This window comes from Malania oleifera, chromosome 5, assembly GCF_029873635.1.
Source record: "Malania oleifera isolate guangnan ecotype guangnan chromosome 5, ASM2987363v1, whole genome shotgun sequence".
Classification (NCBI taxonomy): domain Eukaryota; kingdom Viridiplantae; phylum Streptophyta; class Magnoliopsida; order Santalales; family Ximeniaceae; genus Malania; species Malania oleifera.
In genome coordinates this window covers 82,777,776-82,798,055 of record NC_080421.1, presented here as the reverse complement: position 1 = coordinate 82,798,055, position 20,280 = coordinate 82,777,776, and the positions used below count along the sequence as shown (strand labels likewise).

General features: G+C 35.6%; 1 protein-coding gene across 4 annotated transcripts; it reads right to left on the bottom strand.

Moving 5' to 3' along the window:
* Positions 1-12,471: 12,471 nt before the first annotated feature.
* Positions 12,472-18,616, bottom strand: LOC131155429 (type I inositol polyphosphate 5-phosphatase 4-like). 4 transcript variants are annotated; one of them, XM_058108557.1, is made up of 16 exons: positions 18,393-18,616; positions 17,222-17,336; positions 17,031-17,118; positions 16,588-16,656; positions 16,366-16,453; positions 16,181-16,285; positions 15,474-16,092; positions 15,187-15,380; positions 14,900-15,008; positions 14,627-14,775; positions 14,272-14,527; positions 14,088-14,171; positions 13,900-13,977; positions 13,504-13,560; positions 13,086-13,428; positions 12,472-12,791 (listed from the first exon to the last, which is right to left on the bottom strand). In XM_058108557.1, exons 2-11 carry the CDS (start codon positions 17,249-17,251, stop codon positions 14,302-14,304), a joined length of 1,677 nt encoding a protein of 558 aa, XP_057964540.1. In that variant the 5' UTR covers positions 17,252-17,336; positions 18,393-18,616; the 3' UTR covers positions 12,472-12,791; positions 13,086-13,428; positions 13,504-13,560; positions 13,900-13,977; positions 14,088-14,171; positions 14,272-14,301. The 4 variants fall into 4 exon arrangements, with proteins under 4 accessions (XP_057964540.1, XP_057964542.1, XP_057964541.1 ...); XM_058108559.1 differs by having other exon boundaries at positions 14,088-14,153; XM_058108558.1 differs by having other exon boundaries at positions 17,222-17,346; positions 18,393-18,445.
* Positions 18,617-20,280: the final 1,664 nt, after the last annotated feature.

Below are 20,280 nucleotides of genomic sequence, written 5' to 3'. Positions count from 1 at the left end.
TGCTTGCTTGTTTTTAAATTAAAACTTCTTTTTCAGCAAGCAACCCACCAGTACTTTTTGCAAATATCAAGGGGGATATATATTTATATATATACATATATATATTTATTGTAATACTTTATGGCAAGAACTATTTTCAAAACTGAAACTTTTTCTCTTGCCTCATTAGTATTATTATATACATATAAGTTATAAAGTTGCATAATTGGTTCAATAACTATACATAAAAATGCATGCGAACTAGTTAGACGGTGTTTATGCTCAAACCTATTCTTTATATACCGCATGTTTTTAAATTTTAATTTTTTTTTGGGTTTTATGATATGCTTTATTTGCCATGGTTTGAGGATATTTTTGGTTTAACTACATTTTTCATGTCATTTAAACCATTTTAATAACCAGTTATATAGTTTGTGTGTTTCATTGCTATATTTCATGCTTTGTGAATTTGATTATGTTTTGCAATGCATAATTCTCATATCTATTACATGATAATGATTCTATTTATGTTTTGAGAATACTGAACTGTTTGAATGAGTAATTGTGGATATCTTGAAAATATATTACTCAATCGTATCACTTGTTTACAGAGATTTTTGGGAAATGTTCTATTTTTCAAACGGCATACTGCCAAATTTTCTAAAAACCTTTTCCCAAACATATCTTGTATTTAGATGATTATTTTCCTACCCGGTCAACCGAACTTCCTCCGAGTCAACCATTTGACCATATGGTCAATCGAGCCCAAATCGTAAGCCAACCACCTGGTCGACCGAGTTCCCTCATGTGTCTAGCCAACAGTCTGATCGACCAAACTACTTAGTTCAAATTCACCTGGTTGACCAAACCGCGCGGAAAGGAAAAATCGCCTTGGAACCCTATTAGCCGGTCGACTGAACTTCTAGTTCAAATCTCACCCGGTCGATCGAACTCGGGCACTCAGCCAACTGAACCTCACCTTTGGTCGACCGGTGCTCACGGGTTGCCATAATATTTTTACCGTGGTTAAATTTTTTAAATAGGGTTAATGGTGTTAAAATGTTTTTAAACAATCTTAATAATACCTTACATGTCCTGAACGGTTATATTTTTGGGAACTCTATATATACCCCTTCATTTGCAAAAATTAGCATGAGATTAGTAATAATAATTAGCAAATATCCTCTGATTTTCAAAAATCCAAAATCTCATATTCAAGTTATATACTACTCCTCTTACTCTTTCATATTGCAAATACTTCTTTGTAAGAGTATTCTTGTGCTTTATCTCATTAAGCTTAAAGTTTCTCTTGCTTGTTCTGATTAAGATTTAATTTTCATAGAGAGTAAGTTTCTAGTTTTTCTAGGGGGCTTTGTGAATAAGCCTTCCATAGAAAAACTTCTTAGGGCTTCTAAGTTTAGCATTTTCATTGCAAAACTCAAGAGTTCATATTGTATTTTGGTTGTGAAATAATATTTTACAAATTGATTTCAAATATCTTTTGTGGTTTATTTTGAGAAAAATATTTTTTGAAGGTATTTGAAGTGTGCTTGAAGATAAATACTATTTTACAAACCGATTTCAAATATCTCTTGTGATTTATCTTGAGAAAAATATTTTGAGATATTTGTTAGCGTGTTAAAAGATATTTCTTGCTATACCTTTTGATTAAGATTATCATTTTATTACAAAGATCAAATAAATATTTTACAAACCATTGTTTGAATATCTCTTGTAGTTTATATTGAGAAAAATTATTTGTTGAGATATTTGAAGTGTGATTGTGATCTTTTTTTGTGTATTGTGATTGAAATCATTATTTGATACAAAGATCATATTATACACTCTCACGCACTGATTGCAATATTTGCATAAATATTTGAGAGTAGACACTTAGACTACAATGAGCTTATCAAGTCCTGTCTTTTGGTAGTATATTGGTTATACTGTACATATTGTAGTACATATCTGCTTACTTGAGAAGCACATTTATTGTACATAAACTTTATTAAGAAATCTGTTGTATTCCAGGCATGGCCTGAGGGGGCGATAATCCAACCCGAAAAGATTGTGTAGGTTGAGGTCAGTCCTTTGTTAATTGACCTAGTTGTAAAGGTTGAGGTCAGCCCTGTGTTAATTGATCTGGTTGTTTAGGTGTCACTCCACCCATTAAATGAGCCTATGGTGGTAATCATTGTGCTTGTTAGCCAAGGCAGGGATGTAGGCAATTTTCCGAACCTCAATAATATTTCTGGGTGTCGTCTCCTTTACTGTTTTATTGCGCATGCTTGGTTAAATTTCTATTGCAGTTTAAATTTCGTTATATATTTACATTGATTTGTTTTACATACACTAGATTGACTTTAGGCTTGTGTAATACTGTTGTTAGTGGATTGACCTAGGGGTTAAAATTTTTAAATACCAATTCACCCCCCTTCGTGGGATTACACCAAAGCTAACAGTTGGATGATATTTCAGGATTTAAGAATGAGAATACAAAGTAAAATGATCAAAAAGATGAGTCAAAGAATGGATGCAAAGATGATATCCATTAAAGCTTGAAGATCATGAGAGTTTGGATGTTAAAGAGAATGTTCTAAAAGCTTAAAGCTTGAAGAAAAGAAAGCCAAAGAAAATCAAAGTAAGAGAGTCAAAGAAAATCAAAGAGAGAGAGCTCAAAATACAAGCATGAAGACTCAATCACTTAGAATGTCTAAAGTCATAAGAAGTCTTTATGTAAGTGCTTCATATTTTAAATATCTTTTGAAATATTTTTGAAACTCTATAGGATACAAAGACTTAGAGACCAGTTCTTGAAAAATCCTTGAAATTGATTTTGAAAAATTATATTTGAGTCTTTCAAATAAGTAGAGTTTAAAAATCAAAAATGAAAATATTTGAAAAAAGAATGGACTGGTTAGCCAACTGACCAAAACACACTAAGATTGGCCAGCCGACTAATAAACACCAAGAATGAATAAACCTACTCAGCTGACTGACAGTTTGAACTAAGATCGGTCAGTCAACTAACATGTCTAGTCAATTGATCATTTGGAATGTGTTAAGTCAGCTGACTGACATTTTACAAAATTTAATTTTTGAAAAACAGAAAGGCCTCAACCGCCTGTCCAACTGACTAACACTAAGAAATGAACTACCCAGTTGCCTATCCAGTTGACTAACTCCACAGGATTTTAAATTTTGAACCTCAACGGGAAAATTCTAAAAATTATTTTTTCAAATATGAACGTTATAAAAACTTAGTGGACACTCCAAGTAACTTGGGAAACAAGGAAACTAATTATAAAATGTCTATAAATACTCCCTTAACCCCAAGAAATTAATCACCAAGGCAATCACATAGCATTCCTATATTCAAACTCTCAATCTCTCTCAAAGTTTTCTATTGTTCATACTCTTGCTGGAAGAATTCATCTAAATTGCTACTGAATCACAAGCCTACGGTTCTAATACTGAGTTTTCTCAATCACTAAAGAACCCATGGTGATCTCTTTACTTAAGCTTCAATTTTATTTCATCTTGATATTTAAATTCTTGAAGTACATAGTGTTGAATTTGTACTAATCTGCTCTGTTTGAGTGTGCTCTTGTATGCAGCATTTATTTCATATTTTTTGTAGTTCTTGGAAGATTCGAGGTGTTCGGATCATTGACCAAGCATAGGGTATCGCTTGGAGAGGTGCAACTCTAGCCTATTGAAGGAGTGATAGAGTAAGGGGTATCACTTGGAGAGGTGGGCTCTAGCCTACTGAAGTAGTGTGTAACGGTGTTGTTCCTCCCGGAAAGGAACTGGTTTAGTGGAATCCTTTGGTGGTTTGCCAAAGGCGAGGACGTAGGCTAGGGATAAGTCAAACCTTGTAAAAATCCGGTATCACTCTCTTTCCCTTACTCTCTTTATTTTCAGCATACATAAACTGCGTTGATGATTTAATTCCTTAATCATATATACTATGTAATTTGGAAATTAAGTAAACTTAAGTTTAATTTTGATTTGGGATTGCAGAAACTGAAAGGGAGTACGTTGGTTGATCAATACTTTGTGGAAACCTCAAAGGGAGTACGTTGATTGGTTAACACCCAAAGATAAATTAACTAAAAGTTTATTTAAATTTTGAGTTGTTGGGAATTTGAGTTGTGGTTTACATTGAAGAATCAATTTCATTCTCTACAAGGCTTGCATAAAATTTCATATACACAGGACTGTTAACAAAAGCTGAAAGCTGAATATTAAGTTTTATGGATTGAACACTTTGATTGTTGAATGGTTGGTTGATTGTTTAAGTTTTATTTACTTGTGTTGTATTGGTTACTTTGTTGGTATATGGTTGTGGATTGAATATTGTTTTAAGTATTTGTTGTGATTGTTAAATCAACAAGAGGTTAAGAATCTTAAAAAGAATTAAAAGAAAATTTTAATAACCCAATTCACCCGCCCCGCCCCCCCCCCCCCTCTTCTTGGGACTACTCCTTGGTTTTCAAGAAACAAAGTGATCTTTCAGTTGTGAGATTTGTGGATGCAGACTACACAGGGGAGTTGGATGAAAGGAGGTCTACAATAGTTGTTGTGGGAAGGCCTAATAGTCCAGGGTACAGTCTCAGGTTGCACTAGTTGCAACTAGATCGAAGTTCTTAGCAATGGCTAAGGCTGGAGAGGTGCAACTCTAGCCTATTAAAGGAGTGACCGAGTGAGGGGTATCACTTGGAGAGGCGGGCTCTAGCCTACTAAAGGAGTGTGTAATGGTGTTGTTCCGTCCGGAAAGGAACTAGTTTAGTGGAATCCTTTGGTGGTTTGCCAAAGGCGAGGACGTAGGCTGGGGATAAGTTGAACCTCGTAAAAATCTGGTATCACTCTTTTTCCCTTACTCTCTTTATTTTCAGCATACATAAACTGTGTGGATGATTTAATTTCTTAATCATATATACTATGTAATTTGGAAATTAAGTAAACTTAAGTTTAATTTTGATTTGGGATTACGGAAACCGAAAGGGAGTACGTTGGTTGATCAATACTTTTTGGAAACCTCAAAGAGAGTACGTTGATTGGTTAACACCCAAAGATAAATTAACTAAAAGTTTATTTAAATTTTGAGTTGTTGGGAAATTGAGTTGTGGTTTACATTGAAGAATCAATTTCATTCTCTACAGGGCTTGCATAAAATTTCATATACACAGGGCTGTTAACAAAAGCTGAAAGCTGAATATTAAGTTTTGTGGATTGAAAACTTTGATTGTTGAATGGTTGGTTGATTGTTTAAGTTTTATTTACTTGTATTGTATTGGTTAATTTGTTGGTATATAGTTGTGGATTGAATATTGTTTTAAATATTTGTTGTGATTGTTAAATCAATAAGAGGTTAAGAATCTTTAAAAGAATTAAAAGAAAATTTTAATAACCCAATTCACCCCCCCCCCCTCTCTCGAGACTACACCTTGGTTTTCAGGAAACAAAGTGATCCGTCGGTTGTGAGATTTGTGGATGCATACTGCATAGGGGAGTTGGATGAAAGGAGGCCTACAATAGGGTATGTTGTGGGAAGGCCTAATAGTTCAGGGTACAGTCTCAGGTTGCACTAGTTGCAACTAGATCAAAATTCTTGGCAATGGCTGAGGCTGGAAGGTAGCATTGTGGTTTAAAGGATTGTTCAAGGAGCTGAGTGTTCAGTTAGGTGGAGTTCCTGTTACCACAGACAAGTTCAAATATCGCTTGGACTTGGTTTATGCCTCCAGGTGTTAGGTGGGAGGTGATCCCAATCTACTGACTCGGGGGGAGCAAGGTGGTTATGCTTTCAAATTTCTTCTAAGTAGTGAATATTTACCAAGGTCGAGATTGTTGGATTTATGGCTCATATTTTGAATGGAACATATGCACTGGAAAAGCATCGTGAAGCGAGGAACAAGAGAGAAGTTTGCATGAAGGCAACCATCACTGGTTTACTCCACGATTTCAGGCAGAATGTAGGGAATTATTCTTGGCTTCAAACTATCGATGGTTTAAGCTAAACCGTCAATGGTTTTGTTCAGCGCAAGTCATGGATTTTGAATCGGAGATCAGTAGATTGGGAGATTTTTGAAGATTTTCCTCCGGGGGATCACTACAAAAGTGTTTTAGATATAGTAGAAGTCTTATGTATGCTTGGGATTAGTATTTAATCAATATTATGTAACCCTAGTGGGGTAAGCTTGATGTAAGCTTCAAATGTGATAGTGAAAAACAACTGCTTGGTCTCATGGACGTAGGCAAATTATCAAACCATGAAAATTCTTGTGTTTTTTATTTTGTTTGCTTTCCTTATTCTCATTGTGAGTGATTTCTTGTTCCATATATTCGTCATTGAGTGCTTGCATTACTTGTTTCGGATTTTTTTCGAATTTGCGAGGTTTGTTAACTTTGGTGTATTCCCAAGAGGGGGATGAATTGGGTATTAAAAAGATTTTTCCCTAGGTCAACCAATTTAGTAGTAGCATTACACAAACCTAGGGTTTTTCTATTTAATCATAAACCCAATCAACACGTGTACTACATATAATGATTCAAGAATACAACATACATGTGCTGAAAATAAAAGTGCGAAAAATAAATTTGTGAAAATATAAAGAACACGCACGATATGTTATTGGGGTTCGGCCAACTGTGCCTACGTTCCCGCCTCTAACTCGCAAGCCCGATGATTACACTAAAACTCACTTAACGGGTGGAGCGGCACCGATTGCAATCAGGACAATTAACAAGGCTGACCTCAACCAACACACCTTACCAGGATGGCGCACCTAACTTTCCTAACCGAATCTAAGCTAATCTGAGACTATTCCACAATGCTAATCTCCCTCTTCAAGCCCACGCCTGAAATACAACCAATGATATAAAATTTACGTACAAACAAATGCTTCTTACTCAAGCTGATATGTATCGATTCAGCATAATATAATCAATGCACCTCAATGATGTAAGAACTATAAGCTCGATTCTCTATGTGTGCAATCAGCACTCAAGGTTATGTCTATAAACAATCAAGCACAAGAGTGTATCAAACAAGCTATTCTTTGAAAACTAGATAAGCTAAATCTCAATGCAGATTAAGGTTTCAAAGATGTTAACAGTAATATTCAAACAAACTCAAAAATATTTTTTTCAATGTAACAAGCAGAAGAGTTGTTTGAAAACAAGTTAAAAATGATTTTTGCACACAAAAATATAGGCTTAGGTAACTTGCAATGACAATGCAAGAACCACAACCTTCCAAATCTTTCCACACAAGATTTATCAAGTTAAACCAATGGAAGAACTTGATGCTTCTACTCTCAATAAAATCAAACAATCAATATAATCTAATGAGAGTATTAGCAAGTATAAATGAAGTACAAGCACACAAAATATACTCACAACACTTACAAGATCAAGAAGGATGATGTGTATAAGTGTTTTGGAGTGTTATAGGCTAAAGAAGGGTTTTTGAATTTGAGAGAGTTTGAGCCTAATCAATTTTGTTAATTCTTGCTAATTATGACAAATGAACAGGTATTTATAGGCAAGGAGGACTTTTTGACCGTTGGGGACTAAATGGGTATAATTAAAAAAGTTTAAAACAAGTTTAATGAAATTAACCCATTTTACCCCTTTTAAAAAATCAGTAAAAATTAACTTTACCCAAGAGATTCGGATGGCTGAACAAAGGTTTGGTTTCCCAAACAGACTCATTTTAAAAAATGTTTTAAAACATTTCGACAACCTGAATATTAGCTCGGTAGCCCAAACCAAAGTCAGTAGCATTCCTTCAAAGTTTCGGGTGCCCGATTAGTGGGTCAGTAGCCCAAACTCAGAGGTTCGGTCGCCCAGGCCAATTTTGAACGTGAATGTTTGGCAGCCCAAGTAGTTGAAAAGTCCCTTTTAGAGGGTTCGGGTGCCCAAGGGAGATAGGGACATTTTGTGTTTGGTCACCCGAGAGCTGGTCAAATTGTTGACTTCTCAATAGTTCGGGCGCTCGAGGTGATTTGTTCACCTGGGGTTCGGTCGCCCGACCTCTCTTAATTTTTGCAATTTAGCCCAATTTCTCTTCAATTAATTCCCTAGATAATATATGTGATTATGAGGACAATCTTAAATGTTGTGTAAAGACCTAGGGTCATTTCTAGGGTCATTTTTCTTACTAAAAAAATATGGCGTCGGTCGACCAAATCCCTAAGGTCTCTAAGGTCTTGAGCTTTATAGTTCCTACATGCATGTCATGCTATGATTATTACAGACTTTTCCTACTTAAATATTACAGACCCAATAATTGTGAAATGAATTACAACATGAAAATAGTCTTCAGGGTCTTCAATTTTCAAGTCTTCACGTGCCATCAAATGATCTTGTTATTATAAACCTGCACATAAACTTAATAGACATTAAATACTAAAGTATTTGTTATTATCAAAACTAAGAATGACCCATAGGGTCAACAAGGTTTTTCCGCTACACATTCGCATCAACAATAACAAAATAGGTTTTCCCTCACTATCATATTTTCTCCATTGTTTGGGACCATAAGAATGATTAGGAAGGTTCCAATCATCGGAGAAGTTCCCTATGATGGACTAACATTCAAGGAACCTCATTCCTTCATTTATATAATCATCATCATCATCTAATATTACCAAGTAGGTCTCCTTGAAATAGTTGTTGTCTTTGAAAACGGGCAAACTTCATTCAAAATAAGTGAAGAAAAAAACTAGTGCCAAAATAAAAGAAAATATGTAAACAACTAAAACGTTATTCATGAGATGAGTCTTGAGATGAGAATATTGCTTAATAAGTCCAAAAGGAGTCCCTTCAAGTCATATAACTCGATAGTATCATGCTTAAAGGATCCTATAAATGAAGCCTTGGGATGGGAACATCACATGGTAAGTCTTAAAGGAGTAGTTGCGAGTCACATCACTAGATAGGATTATACTCAAAGGGTACTACAAATCAAGCTTTAGGATGGAAACACACACAATAAGTCCAAAAGGATTCATGCAAGTCACATCATTGGATAGGTTTATGGAGAAAAGGTCCTGTGAATTGTGTCACGGGATAGGAACATCACACAGTAAGTCCAAAAGGGAGCCATTACGAGTCACATTATTGGACAAGATTGTTGAAAAGGGACTAAAAATCTTGTGAATCAAATCTCAAGATGGGAACATTGCATAGTAAGTCGAAAAGGATTCGTTTGCAAGTCACATCACTACATAAGACTACTAAAAGGGGGACTTAAAAAAAATTGTGAATCAAACCTCGACATGGGAAAATCACACGATAAGTCTAAATAGAGCCATTTGTGAGTTACATCACTAGGTAAGATTGTAGCCCAAAAGTCCTATGAATAAAAAATAAAAAATAAAAATAAAAAAATAATAAGAAAAAAAACACTTTGAGATTGGAGCATTACACGGTAAGTCCAAGAGGAGTTATTTGCAAGTGGCATCACTAGATAAGATGCTTAAAAGGGGACTAAAAGAAATCTTCTGAATTAAACCTTGAGGTGAGAACATTTCATAGTGAGTCCAAACGGAACCACTTGTGAGTCGCACCACTAGGTAGGTTACTTGGGCTCCATGAGTTTAATTAGTGAAATTACGTGTTTGCATATGCACATAATGTAATTAAGGTGAAAAAAAAAAAGTAACACATATTAAACATAATGAAAAAAAAATATATATATATATATATATACATGCCTTCCTTTGATATTAAAGCAATTCAAAAAAAAAAAAAAGAGTAAACCTGCATTAACCTTGATATGTGTCAATCCTGTTAGTTCTACTATCTACTACATTATTACCCCATTTCTAATTAATTTCAATTTCATTGATTTCTAATGAATTTGCATTGATCTTGATGTGTGCCAACAACCCCATAAATTTAATCATATATTCTGAATTTCCAATGCGTTAATTCTCATTCTCATTAACAATTCATTCAACCTTTTCACATTTTTTTCATCTTCTCGTTTTATATTCAATATTTATCTTTTTATTTCATTTTTTTTACCTTTTAAAGTGCCACATGCTACCTATACTTCGTCCACTATATATATTTCTAAAAAAAAAAACAGAGGAAAATTACTTACACACATATACTTACAAATAATATATATATATATATATATATATGTATGTATGTATATAATATTTACATGATTCAGAGAGAGAGAGAGAGAGAGAGAGAGAGAGAGAGAGAGGGTCAAAATATTGTCTCTACATCAGAACCACCGGTCCCCCCACAATCTCTATGACACCCAAAAAGTTCTCAAAACCTCTCCCTCTACCTCTCTTTGGAATTCATAAAAAAAAATTATGTATAACAACCGATGATATACATGAATGAATGAAGGAGCTATAATCAAAATGAGTCATAACACGAGCTCTTCAATAATGGCATTGAAGACAAAGATGATTTGCCTCAAATCCTCATCTACAATGAATTTCAATTGTTCGAACCTCAAGTGGAAGCTTCGAAAGAGACTAATCAAGAATAGCACAACCAATTAGTGCAATCTAATGGTAGACAATGTTGATCACGATCTACCAATTATGGTATTCATGAGGGATGGCTTAGATGACCCACAACATCACTATCAGAATCTTGATTTTTGGGTATTCTAGTCTCCTATCAATCTATAACAAACTTGAGTCATTTGATCTAAGTCAAAGTCGTGGAAAAGACAAATCAAGAGGAGTACAATCTATCAGCCATAACGATCATAAGGGATGAATTGGACAATCTCTCACCGTCATGGTTAGAGCCTTAGTTATATATATATATATATAGGTATTAAATTTCCAAACATTTAAAGGAATTATGAAATATCTTATAAGATTGAGTCAAAAAAAAAAAAAAAAAAAAGAGAAAAAGAAAAGAAAGAAGAGTACCTCTTTTTTCTAGTTAAAAGATGGCTTGAGTTGGTCAACTGATTCTTTTTACTCACATCACCCTTTGTCCAATTGTATCTTCACAATTGTTTGATATGGGACAAGAAGACCCTTTGCATGGTTGATTGAGAACCTAGGAGAAGATTTTTTTTATTTATTTTTTTCCTCATTAAACCCTAGGCAAAGGCATGACTTTTGTCAGGGAGATATAAAAGGAAACAAAGTTGTCTTGTAATTGTCATGGGCCCATGTAATAATTCACATGCAAAAAAATTGCATGAAAAAAAAAAATTGTTAAGGGTTCATCAAGTCTCTTTTGATTATCAATGTGGACATTAAAAAAATTCTTCAGCCTTGCGTTTACTGCATAGTAAGCTTGCACACAAACAAGCCTTGATGTGGAGTCATTTGTAAACATACAAAATTTTGCAATGCAAATTTTTAAAAAATAATTTAAATAGTCAAATTGAAGATAAATAAACATTTTGCTAATTATACTAATGGATTCGAAATTAATAAAATAAATTTAAAAAAAAAAACCGCTAAATTGAACCTCATGAATGGTGGGCTTGACAATGGCACATGACAAGATATGGGAGCTTTCAAGATTTAACCTAACCCTAGTCTTGGCCTATAAAAGCTTTAAAAAAAAAGGACTTTACTTGAAGAAAGGAAAAGGAAAACATAGAGTCAATGACCAAACTTTTATTTTTCAGCAACCTCAACAATCAAAGAATACTCAAATTCTCATCGATTTCAAGCGATCAATTTTTCTTTTCATGGAATTGTCAACTTCATCAAATCAACATATCTTGTTAAATTGATCTAAGATCAAACAAACTCAACTTCCACGGATTGTCAAATTGATCCTTCAAATGATCTAACGTCAACTTGATCGTGAACCACCTCGAGCCTTTAAATTAGCATATCTCATAAAAAAAAATTAAATATTAGTCTTTCATGGTTCGTTAAATTGATCATCCAAAAGATCCATCATTCACATAGTCAAATCAATAAATCTTGGCAAAGCAATCCGAAATCAACAAATCCAATATTTTCATATCCTCATATTGATCTTTCAGCAGACCCACTATTGTTTTCCACAAGATCTTGAATCAGTGATCCCCTTTTAAGGACGTAGAATCAAAGGACATTTTACTTCATTGTAAAAATAAACAAAGATTATACTAATTCTTTTATTCAATACAAATTCAAATTTTTGTGCCAATTTTCCTGCCTTTATTTTTGACGTTACAGTAATAAACAAAAGAAAATATTTAAAATCATCAATCCTACAAAGTTTGGCATATCTATTACTCCAAAAATGCACTTTATTTGTTCCGTTTTGTTTCTTCAAAGTAATCAAAGCAATAGTGGCCTCCAATTCCTTAGCATTTTTCATTAACACTGTAGCAAGGTGTAACACTGCCATTCTATGCGAGTTCAGGCACTCCCTAATGCATATAAAAGGACATAAATGCCCCAAAATGATGCCTTACCGGTAAATACCTGACATACCTGTAAGCTTTCTTTAAAACTTTCACCTTACATAGAAAAAGGAAAACAATACAACAGGTGGAAAACCAACAATATTACTTCTTATTTTTTTCAGTAAAAAAGCTTCACATCGATCACAATTCAACATCTCTCTCTCTCTCTCTCTCTCTCTCTCTCTCTCTCTCTCTCTCTCCTTCCTATTTAAATGGTAATGAGTATGCATCATATCTCCATATTCTTTTTTTTTCTTTCCCCAAAAAAAAATGGGTACCCAGAGATGATTAGTTTTGATGGACTGTGATCTGCTTTCTATATAAAATGTACTCTGATCTTCATACAAAGTAGCAGAAGATTATTAGTCCAGATTCCACTTGGAGACTTCGGATTTGATGAGTATGCCTGCAAAGAGAGAAGGAATTAATTGATCAAGTACTTGAAACGTATTAAAAACTTAATAATGATAGATATCAAGAGGAATGAAGTGGATTACAAAAAGTAAAAAGCAAAGCCATACAAACTCTCAAGTTGTACGAGATTACCAGCATATTGATGTGTCTGGTTGGAGCTTTTTTTTTTCTCTTTATTTTCAGATCAAATGATTAAAAAGCATCATTATCTAAACAATTGGTATGGGTTTCAATACAAATCCATCAACATTTAGAACATTTTAGGGAATAAATTAGCTGTTATTACCTGATTAATCGCGGGAAGGGCTCGTACAGCTGCCATAAGATTTGAAAAAGGAATCAATCCTTTTTCTGATCCAGTTCCTCCACCACTGCAAACCCCAGTTAGATTCAGGCATGATATACCTTTTAGTTATTGAGAAAACCCAAGTACTCTCTTTCGGATTTAGGGATAATCAGGCTCGAACTGATGATTTCCACCACATCAAGGTGACACTCCACCGCTGAGTTGTGGGACTGAATGCACTTGTTTTAAATCTTGAGTTTTCAGTAGAATTAATTAGGACCGACCAGGCAGTGGAAAGAATAGTCAGAGGTACAAGTGCAGAATTTGTGAAGTATTGGCAATCCTGTTTTGATAAGCAAAAGGAAAGGAGAGTGAGACAAACGGATCTACAAGAATTACAAGGAAGCAAAGAATCAACCTTTCTTGGACTGCCGTCCATCACCATTGAGGCAGAACTTCTTTGCAGAAGTGCCATCTGCAAACAAAAAGTCAAATCACAAATATAAATAAGAACAGGCAAGAGATCCTCTAACTAAAAAAATTAATAAGAAATTGCAAAATGCAAAAAGAAAAAAGAAAAATAGTCTCGGAGAGGTGCATTTGTATTTCAGTTTTTGAACTCTAATACCTCACATTAACCAGACTGAAAATTTTGAAACCTGTCAAGGTCTGCAGGATTCACCAAGCTTGAAAGCTACCTAAGTGAATTATATTTTATTTAATCCTAAAAAACCCTCATTGCCCAATTCAATGAAGTTTTATTTTAGCATTAAAATAGATAGATCACAAGAGAGGAAAACGTGTGATGGATCACCTGACTGATTGAGGAGATAGAATGGAATTCATGGCACCATTGCTGTTCTTGCAAGACATTGTGCATTCGCCCGAAATCCTAATTAAGTCCATGAAAACTGCTTCAATTTTTTAAGGAAAATACATGAAGCTGCAAGACAGCAGGACGAAGAAAGTTGGATCATATGGTTTCTTCGTGTTGGCAGATACCTTGAAACATGCAGCTTTCCAATCTAACTATTCTTGTTTCAAATTGTAGAGGAACTGCTCTCTATCCTGGTAGAGAAAGCCATGCTTTCTCAGGGAACAGAATTTAAGAATTTTGCTTTCCTCAAAAAATCTTTAGAAATGTGGAAGCAACTAGCAGGAAGCAAGTGTGAGAGAGAATACATACTTGAACACAGCTCTTGAAGGAATCCATCTCTCAAAAGAAATTAAGTTCTGTGTATCGATGTGAGTGTGGCAACAACTCTTCTATCTCAATCCTAGAACTGGAACAGCTCATACTTTTCTTGATTCGGCTACGGTTGATGGACTCAACCTCGGCCAAAAATAAACTATAAACTGGCCTATGATCTGAGAACCTCGTCTCCCCACGAACATACGATAATTGATTAAGGCCTCTTCCATACCATAATATTCTATCACACCTTCAGACAAAACTAGATGGGATTAGTTGTTCCATTGTGGCTGAAATATTTAAATCCATTCACATTGTTCCACAACTAAATCCTATAAAGAATGATTACCAGGCAGGTGTCCTTCGCTTCTCTTTTGGGTGTGTATCATCGCCTGCATATCTGTCTGAATTATTTGAGTACTTATAAGTGGGAGGGAAATATATTTTTCCCTCATTCCATCCCTCAAAAACACGACCATGCCTCTGCTCTATCCGAAGCTGCTAAAACAAACCACAAAGTTCCAGGTTGAAAAAACATGCAAAGTTTTACTGCATCCAATAAAACGTAAACTGCATTTATGCATATAAATTAGAATGACATCCAAGAAAATGAGTAACTTGCCTGGTCATTCTCTAACAATGCTCTCCAATTGCGCATCTCAACAAGAGCCTTAGCAGAACGGTAAGACAGGGCAATACGGTAATTCAAATCTCCAAGCCAAATTATTCGACTACACCAAGACAAACATAACCTATAGATGTGAGTAGTGTAATCCATACACATCTTTCTTCTCATTTCCGCTTCAAAATTTTAAGAGAAGATTTTAGTATTGACTTGGAAAGCTATGATTACAAACCAAATTTTAAACAAAAATCGCATGATAAAAAAATGAATTACAAAAGCCTTACTCATGCTCGAGGATCGTTTGAGGGGAATTCTCATCCCCCATGCCATGAACCCTGGGAAACCTTGTTTTCCTAAGGATCTCCATGACATCAGAGTTTCTCCGCAGCTCATCACCATCCTTCTGCCCAGAGGTTAAATGGCTACAAATGAAGCAAAAGCTTGTTTGGTGCACGGACATACTGATTGAGATTGAACCCTGTAAAACAAAAGTAACTAAGACTGCTGCCCTTGCTTAATTTTTGCACTTGCTCTCAAACTCAACATAGCTTCTGGGATTTAAAAATTGTACCTTATTTCCAAGATAGCCCATCAATCCCCTTCCCACACAGGATACTTTCATGTTTCGAACGTCATCTCTTAAATCACGTCTTATCCACACAGTGAGAAATATCCCAACCATCTGTTTGCTAGCAACCAAACAGTATCTTGAGTTCCCTGCCTGTCTATCTCTGTCCTCCATCGAAATGGACCCGCTGTAGTCAATTGGTGAGTAATGCATGGTACCTGGTGAATCTCCAGGTCCATTCTCATCATCAGAGGAGCCCCATCTGAAACTGGGTTCAACATCACTTGGCCTGTGCCCAAAGATAACTCGATCACAAACACTGAACCGTCGATCAAGCCGAGGCTGTGGCATTGACATGTCATTATCCATTCTCATGCTGCGACTTAAGGATTGGAAGGATCGGCGATGGAAGAAAGATGAGGCCTTCTGCCTCATTGACTCCTCAAAATCAGCATCTAATTCTACAATAGGATCAGGGATTGGTGAAGGTGTTTGGCAGCTGCCACTAGTCCCAGGAAGGCTGTTTAGGGTCCTCCTAATAAGAGCTAGCCATTTTCTAGCAGGGCCATTATCCTCCGTCCCCAAAACATTGCCAGCATTTAAAGGAACAATTTCTTGAAAGCTGAAAGCCAAAGGGAATAAATAGTTCAGTATTAAGATTAAAAAATAACTGGGTTTTCAAACAATTAAAAAGGATTACTAATCCAGACCCAAGAACATAAATGTCAGCTGGAGGTGAGGTATGGAGCCAATCTTCCAAACTCAAATAAGTTGGTGGGGATTTTCCAGCCACATTCCAAGTAGCTACAAAGATTCTGAACCACATCGAAAGAAGAAGCTGGTAAAAATCAGATTTTTGGATTGAACAAATTGATTCAAAGGAATTCCTACAAACCTGTAGTTATGCACATCTGTAACTTGGGAAGCATCGAGGTCAATCTTACCTCGCCTGACTCGATCAGAGTGTCTCTTACTCGATCTTTCTGTGCATCCAAAAGAGTAGAGAATGATTAAAGAAATTTAAGGAAACATTAATGCTTTGAATTTGTTTTATCTTAATTTGGTTGGGCTTAGGAGAGGTGTGGTCCAAAGCAATAATGGGTGTCTGACTCTGAACCTGTTCTGTTTTTCTTGATAGTGCATGCCTCCCTCTCGGAGTAGTTGTTCGTCCATTCTTCATCACCACCTGGAAAAGAGAAACCATAAAGTTAATAAAGCTGTGGCTTTTCCACTGTTAATACAATGATCACTTAAATTCAAATCACAAAAAAAATTAAAATTAAAACTAAAAAATCGAAAACAAAATAATTTCTCTGAATTTCAAAAAGAAGAAGAAAACAAAGAAATCTTTAGCTATGGATAGGAAGCAGCCAAAGCCCACTAAAATCAAAACATTTTGCAGAAGACAAACAGTATTGAACAGGAAGAAGCTGCATCGAATCAGTCAAGAAGTTGCAGAGAAAACCCCTTTTGTCCCTTGATATAAAACCAAGATTTCCTATCCCAGAGCCCTAATTGGTGTTCGGATAATGAAGAGACTGAGAATAGAACATGGATCACCTCCATAAACAATATCGTCTGCGTGAAAGTCCACAGTTTTGCTTTTGATATTGAACCATTTCTTGACCAGCGTCTTAGGCCATGAAAGCTTCACCAGCAGAATAGGAAGTAAAATACATTCAGCAATCTCAAAAACAGTAATGCATGTGTGTATGAGAAAGAGAGAGAGAGTAGTTCTGCATTTCTCAAACCTTGCTTTTCTTGGAGCTTCCATCTCTCATTGTTTCACAACTTCATACAGCTATTCTGATTCACATAACGATGGTAACTTTCTGTTCTTCTTACTTCAACTATCGCTTGAGATTTCTGGGTATTGCTTAGAATGGAATGTCAACGAAGAAAAATAAGCTAACTATGAAGGGGAAAACTCAAATAAAAGATCCCATGACAGGGATTTTCTCCCCAATTCCCAAATTTTCTCAAAACTAAGAATCAAGAGAAGTAGCTCAGGCAGCTTTCTTGAAACAACGAAAAAGAAGCACGGAAGTTTGCAAAATAGAAGAACACCATAAGTGGGCAGCCCCTCTATTTTCTCAAGTAATGAAGAGAAAACAATTGAGGAATAGCAGAAAATCCCAGTTTCTCGACATTTTGGCTTCCGGATTTCCAAAAATGGTAAAATCCAAACAACCCACTTGGGCCTTCTTCCCTTCCCTTCCCTTCCCTTCCCCTCGTTTTTGTCTTCCAGAGAACACAAAAAAGAATAAGAGAAACAGATGAGGAATTCAAAACTGCAACCGAGAGAGAGAGAGAGAGGGAGAGAGAGCAGAGATGCTTGGAAGTAAGAAGATGAGATTCTGAAACTAGAACAGGACAATGCGGGAGGGGGAGAGAGAGAGAGAGAGAGAGAGAGAGAGAGAGAGCTTCGCCCCTCAAAACCTCTTTCTTAGTACAGCAAAGTATCGAATTTGAAGAGAATAAAGTGCAGGAGAGCTCGCCCTCTAGGCTTTTTACCCCAAATCCAAGGCCGACCCAGCATGGCCCTGGCAATGGATATATCGGTCACCCACCCACCCCCCCCCCCCCCCCCTCCCCTCTCCTCCCTCCCTCTCTCTCTCTCTCTCTCTCTCTCTCACACACACACACACACAGAGTGTGCATGTGCAGAACTCTTGCCCGCGGTCAGCGAAGTTGGGTTGATCTACTACTACCCTAGCAGCACCCATTCCCCATTTGGTCTTCTAATACAGAAAAAGCAGTTAAAAGAAGAAAAAAGATAAAGGGAATGTTTTGGAGGTTTTATTTCCCTTTCTCTTCTTCTTCTTCTCATCATCTTCTTCTTCTTCTTTGAATTTCTTTTGTTTCCATTTTATCATTTGATTATGAAGATATGTACATAGAAACAGCATCAAAAACACTTACATGGGGTTCTACATCTCATCTCTGCTGCCAATGACCATAAGAATTAAGAATCCCCCTTTCTGTAGACCCAGTGGGGATGTGGGTATGGCATGCCTGTATTTAAATCATCAAAAAGGAATTTCTGTGTGGGTAGGGGAGGGGAGGAAGATTGTATTTTTCAATGTGGAATTGGGGCTTGGGACATCCCTAATTTTCGAGGGTCAAATTGAGGAGGGAATTTTTGTATGGAGAAGACCTAGAAATGCATCTCCTCAAAACCTTCACTTGTTACATTTTAGGGTAACAAATGTGTTGGTCCGCAAAGCAGTCTGGGGACCCTTTTGACCAAATCTAGGGACTCTGCCCAATGGGGGTAGGGCAGCTGTCCCAAATTTTGAGGGCTTCCATTGGGACAATTTCATTTTGGGTGCAAAGTTGCTTCTGTGTATGGATTAATGCGAATTTTGAGCATGGGTGAGAACCCACTAGAGATTAGTAGTTAATTAACCCAAAATTCCTAATTAGATTAGTAGTTAATTAACCCAATGTAGGATCTTGTCAGGCCTATCAGGGTACTCAGCCCTTGCTCAAATCACCAGCACCCTCCATGCCCTCACTCAATGCCCTAGGATTTTGTGAAACTCTCTCTGCCATAACTTGAACAAGGCAATTTCTGGGTTCAAGTTGTTCGAGTTTGAAATATTAATTGACTAATCTCAATACACATGCCACATGTGGGAGACCGTGTCTGGCTTTCTTAGATTAGTCTCGCAATTTTATTTTATTTTATTTTTTCATGTTTCCTATAAGGTTCTTAGACCAATCAAGGAGTATATTAATTAATAATTGGTTGAAGGATTAAAATAAGAGGATTGACGGCAAATCAATCCAAGAAAACCTAAAATCCCCTTCTACCAAATGGAAATACCAAACACACCCCACGCAACCCACTACCCCATTCATTTAGTACCAATTATAGGGGTTCTAAGACTTTCCACATCATCCTGGGCTAGCTTCGCAGAGAGAGAGAGAGAGAGAGAGAGAAAGAGGGGGGGGGGGGGGAGAGAGATCCATTAACCCATTAAATCTATCTAATCAAGCATTAAAATGGATTTAGCAAGCTTGATTAGGTTGGTTGAATGTGCACCTTTCTACATTAACTCTTTTAACAACTTACCATGTGGAGTTTCTACTAACATGAAATCTTAAAGAATCATTATTAAGGAAATAGAAATGTAAGTATGCCTTAACAATAATAGGTAGTCTATCTCTCGTACCCCAAAAATTTATTTGAAATGAACTCTTACATATATATTCGGAATGTGTAACAAACACAATTGAGTCGAAAGAAATTGAATAAAAAAATTTTCAATTTCTTCCTTAATCTTTTACATTTAATGTTTTATTTCATTCCATCTCACCTCATTATATTTTACAAACTGAACAAAATATTAGTTAACATTTGGTAAATTAAAATGGAATATGATCAAAACCTAATAACCTAAACAAAATAAATTTACTTTATTTTATTTTACTAACTAAATATAATTGGAAGTACTGATTTAAATATATTATTATTATTATTATTATTATTAGAGGATTAAGGGATACCATAAGCTTGGATTCAATACAAAGCCCATTATGAATTTATGATTCCCCCAAACTTTTCTTAAATCATTTGTAACTTATCCTCTTACTATATGCCACGTGTCATGCACCTCCTTTTTTATTTTTTATTTTAGAATTTTCTTTGATTGGATGCTATTATATACAAAATTATTTCTCTCTCTCTCTCTCTCTGTGGTAAAAAATTTACAAGGCAGGCAGAGTTTTTCTTTGGTGTTGTGTAAGTAATAATAATAATAATAATAATAATAATAAAGAAATGAATGAATATTCTTATGACCAT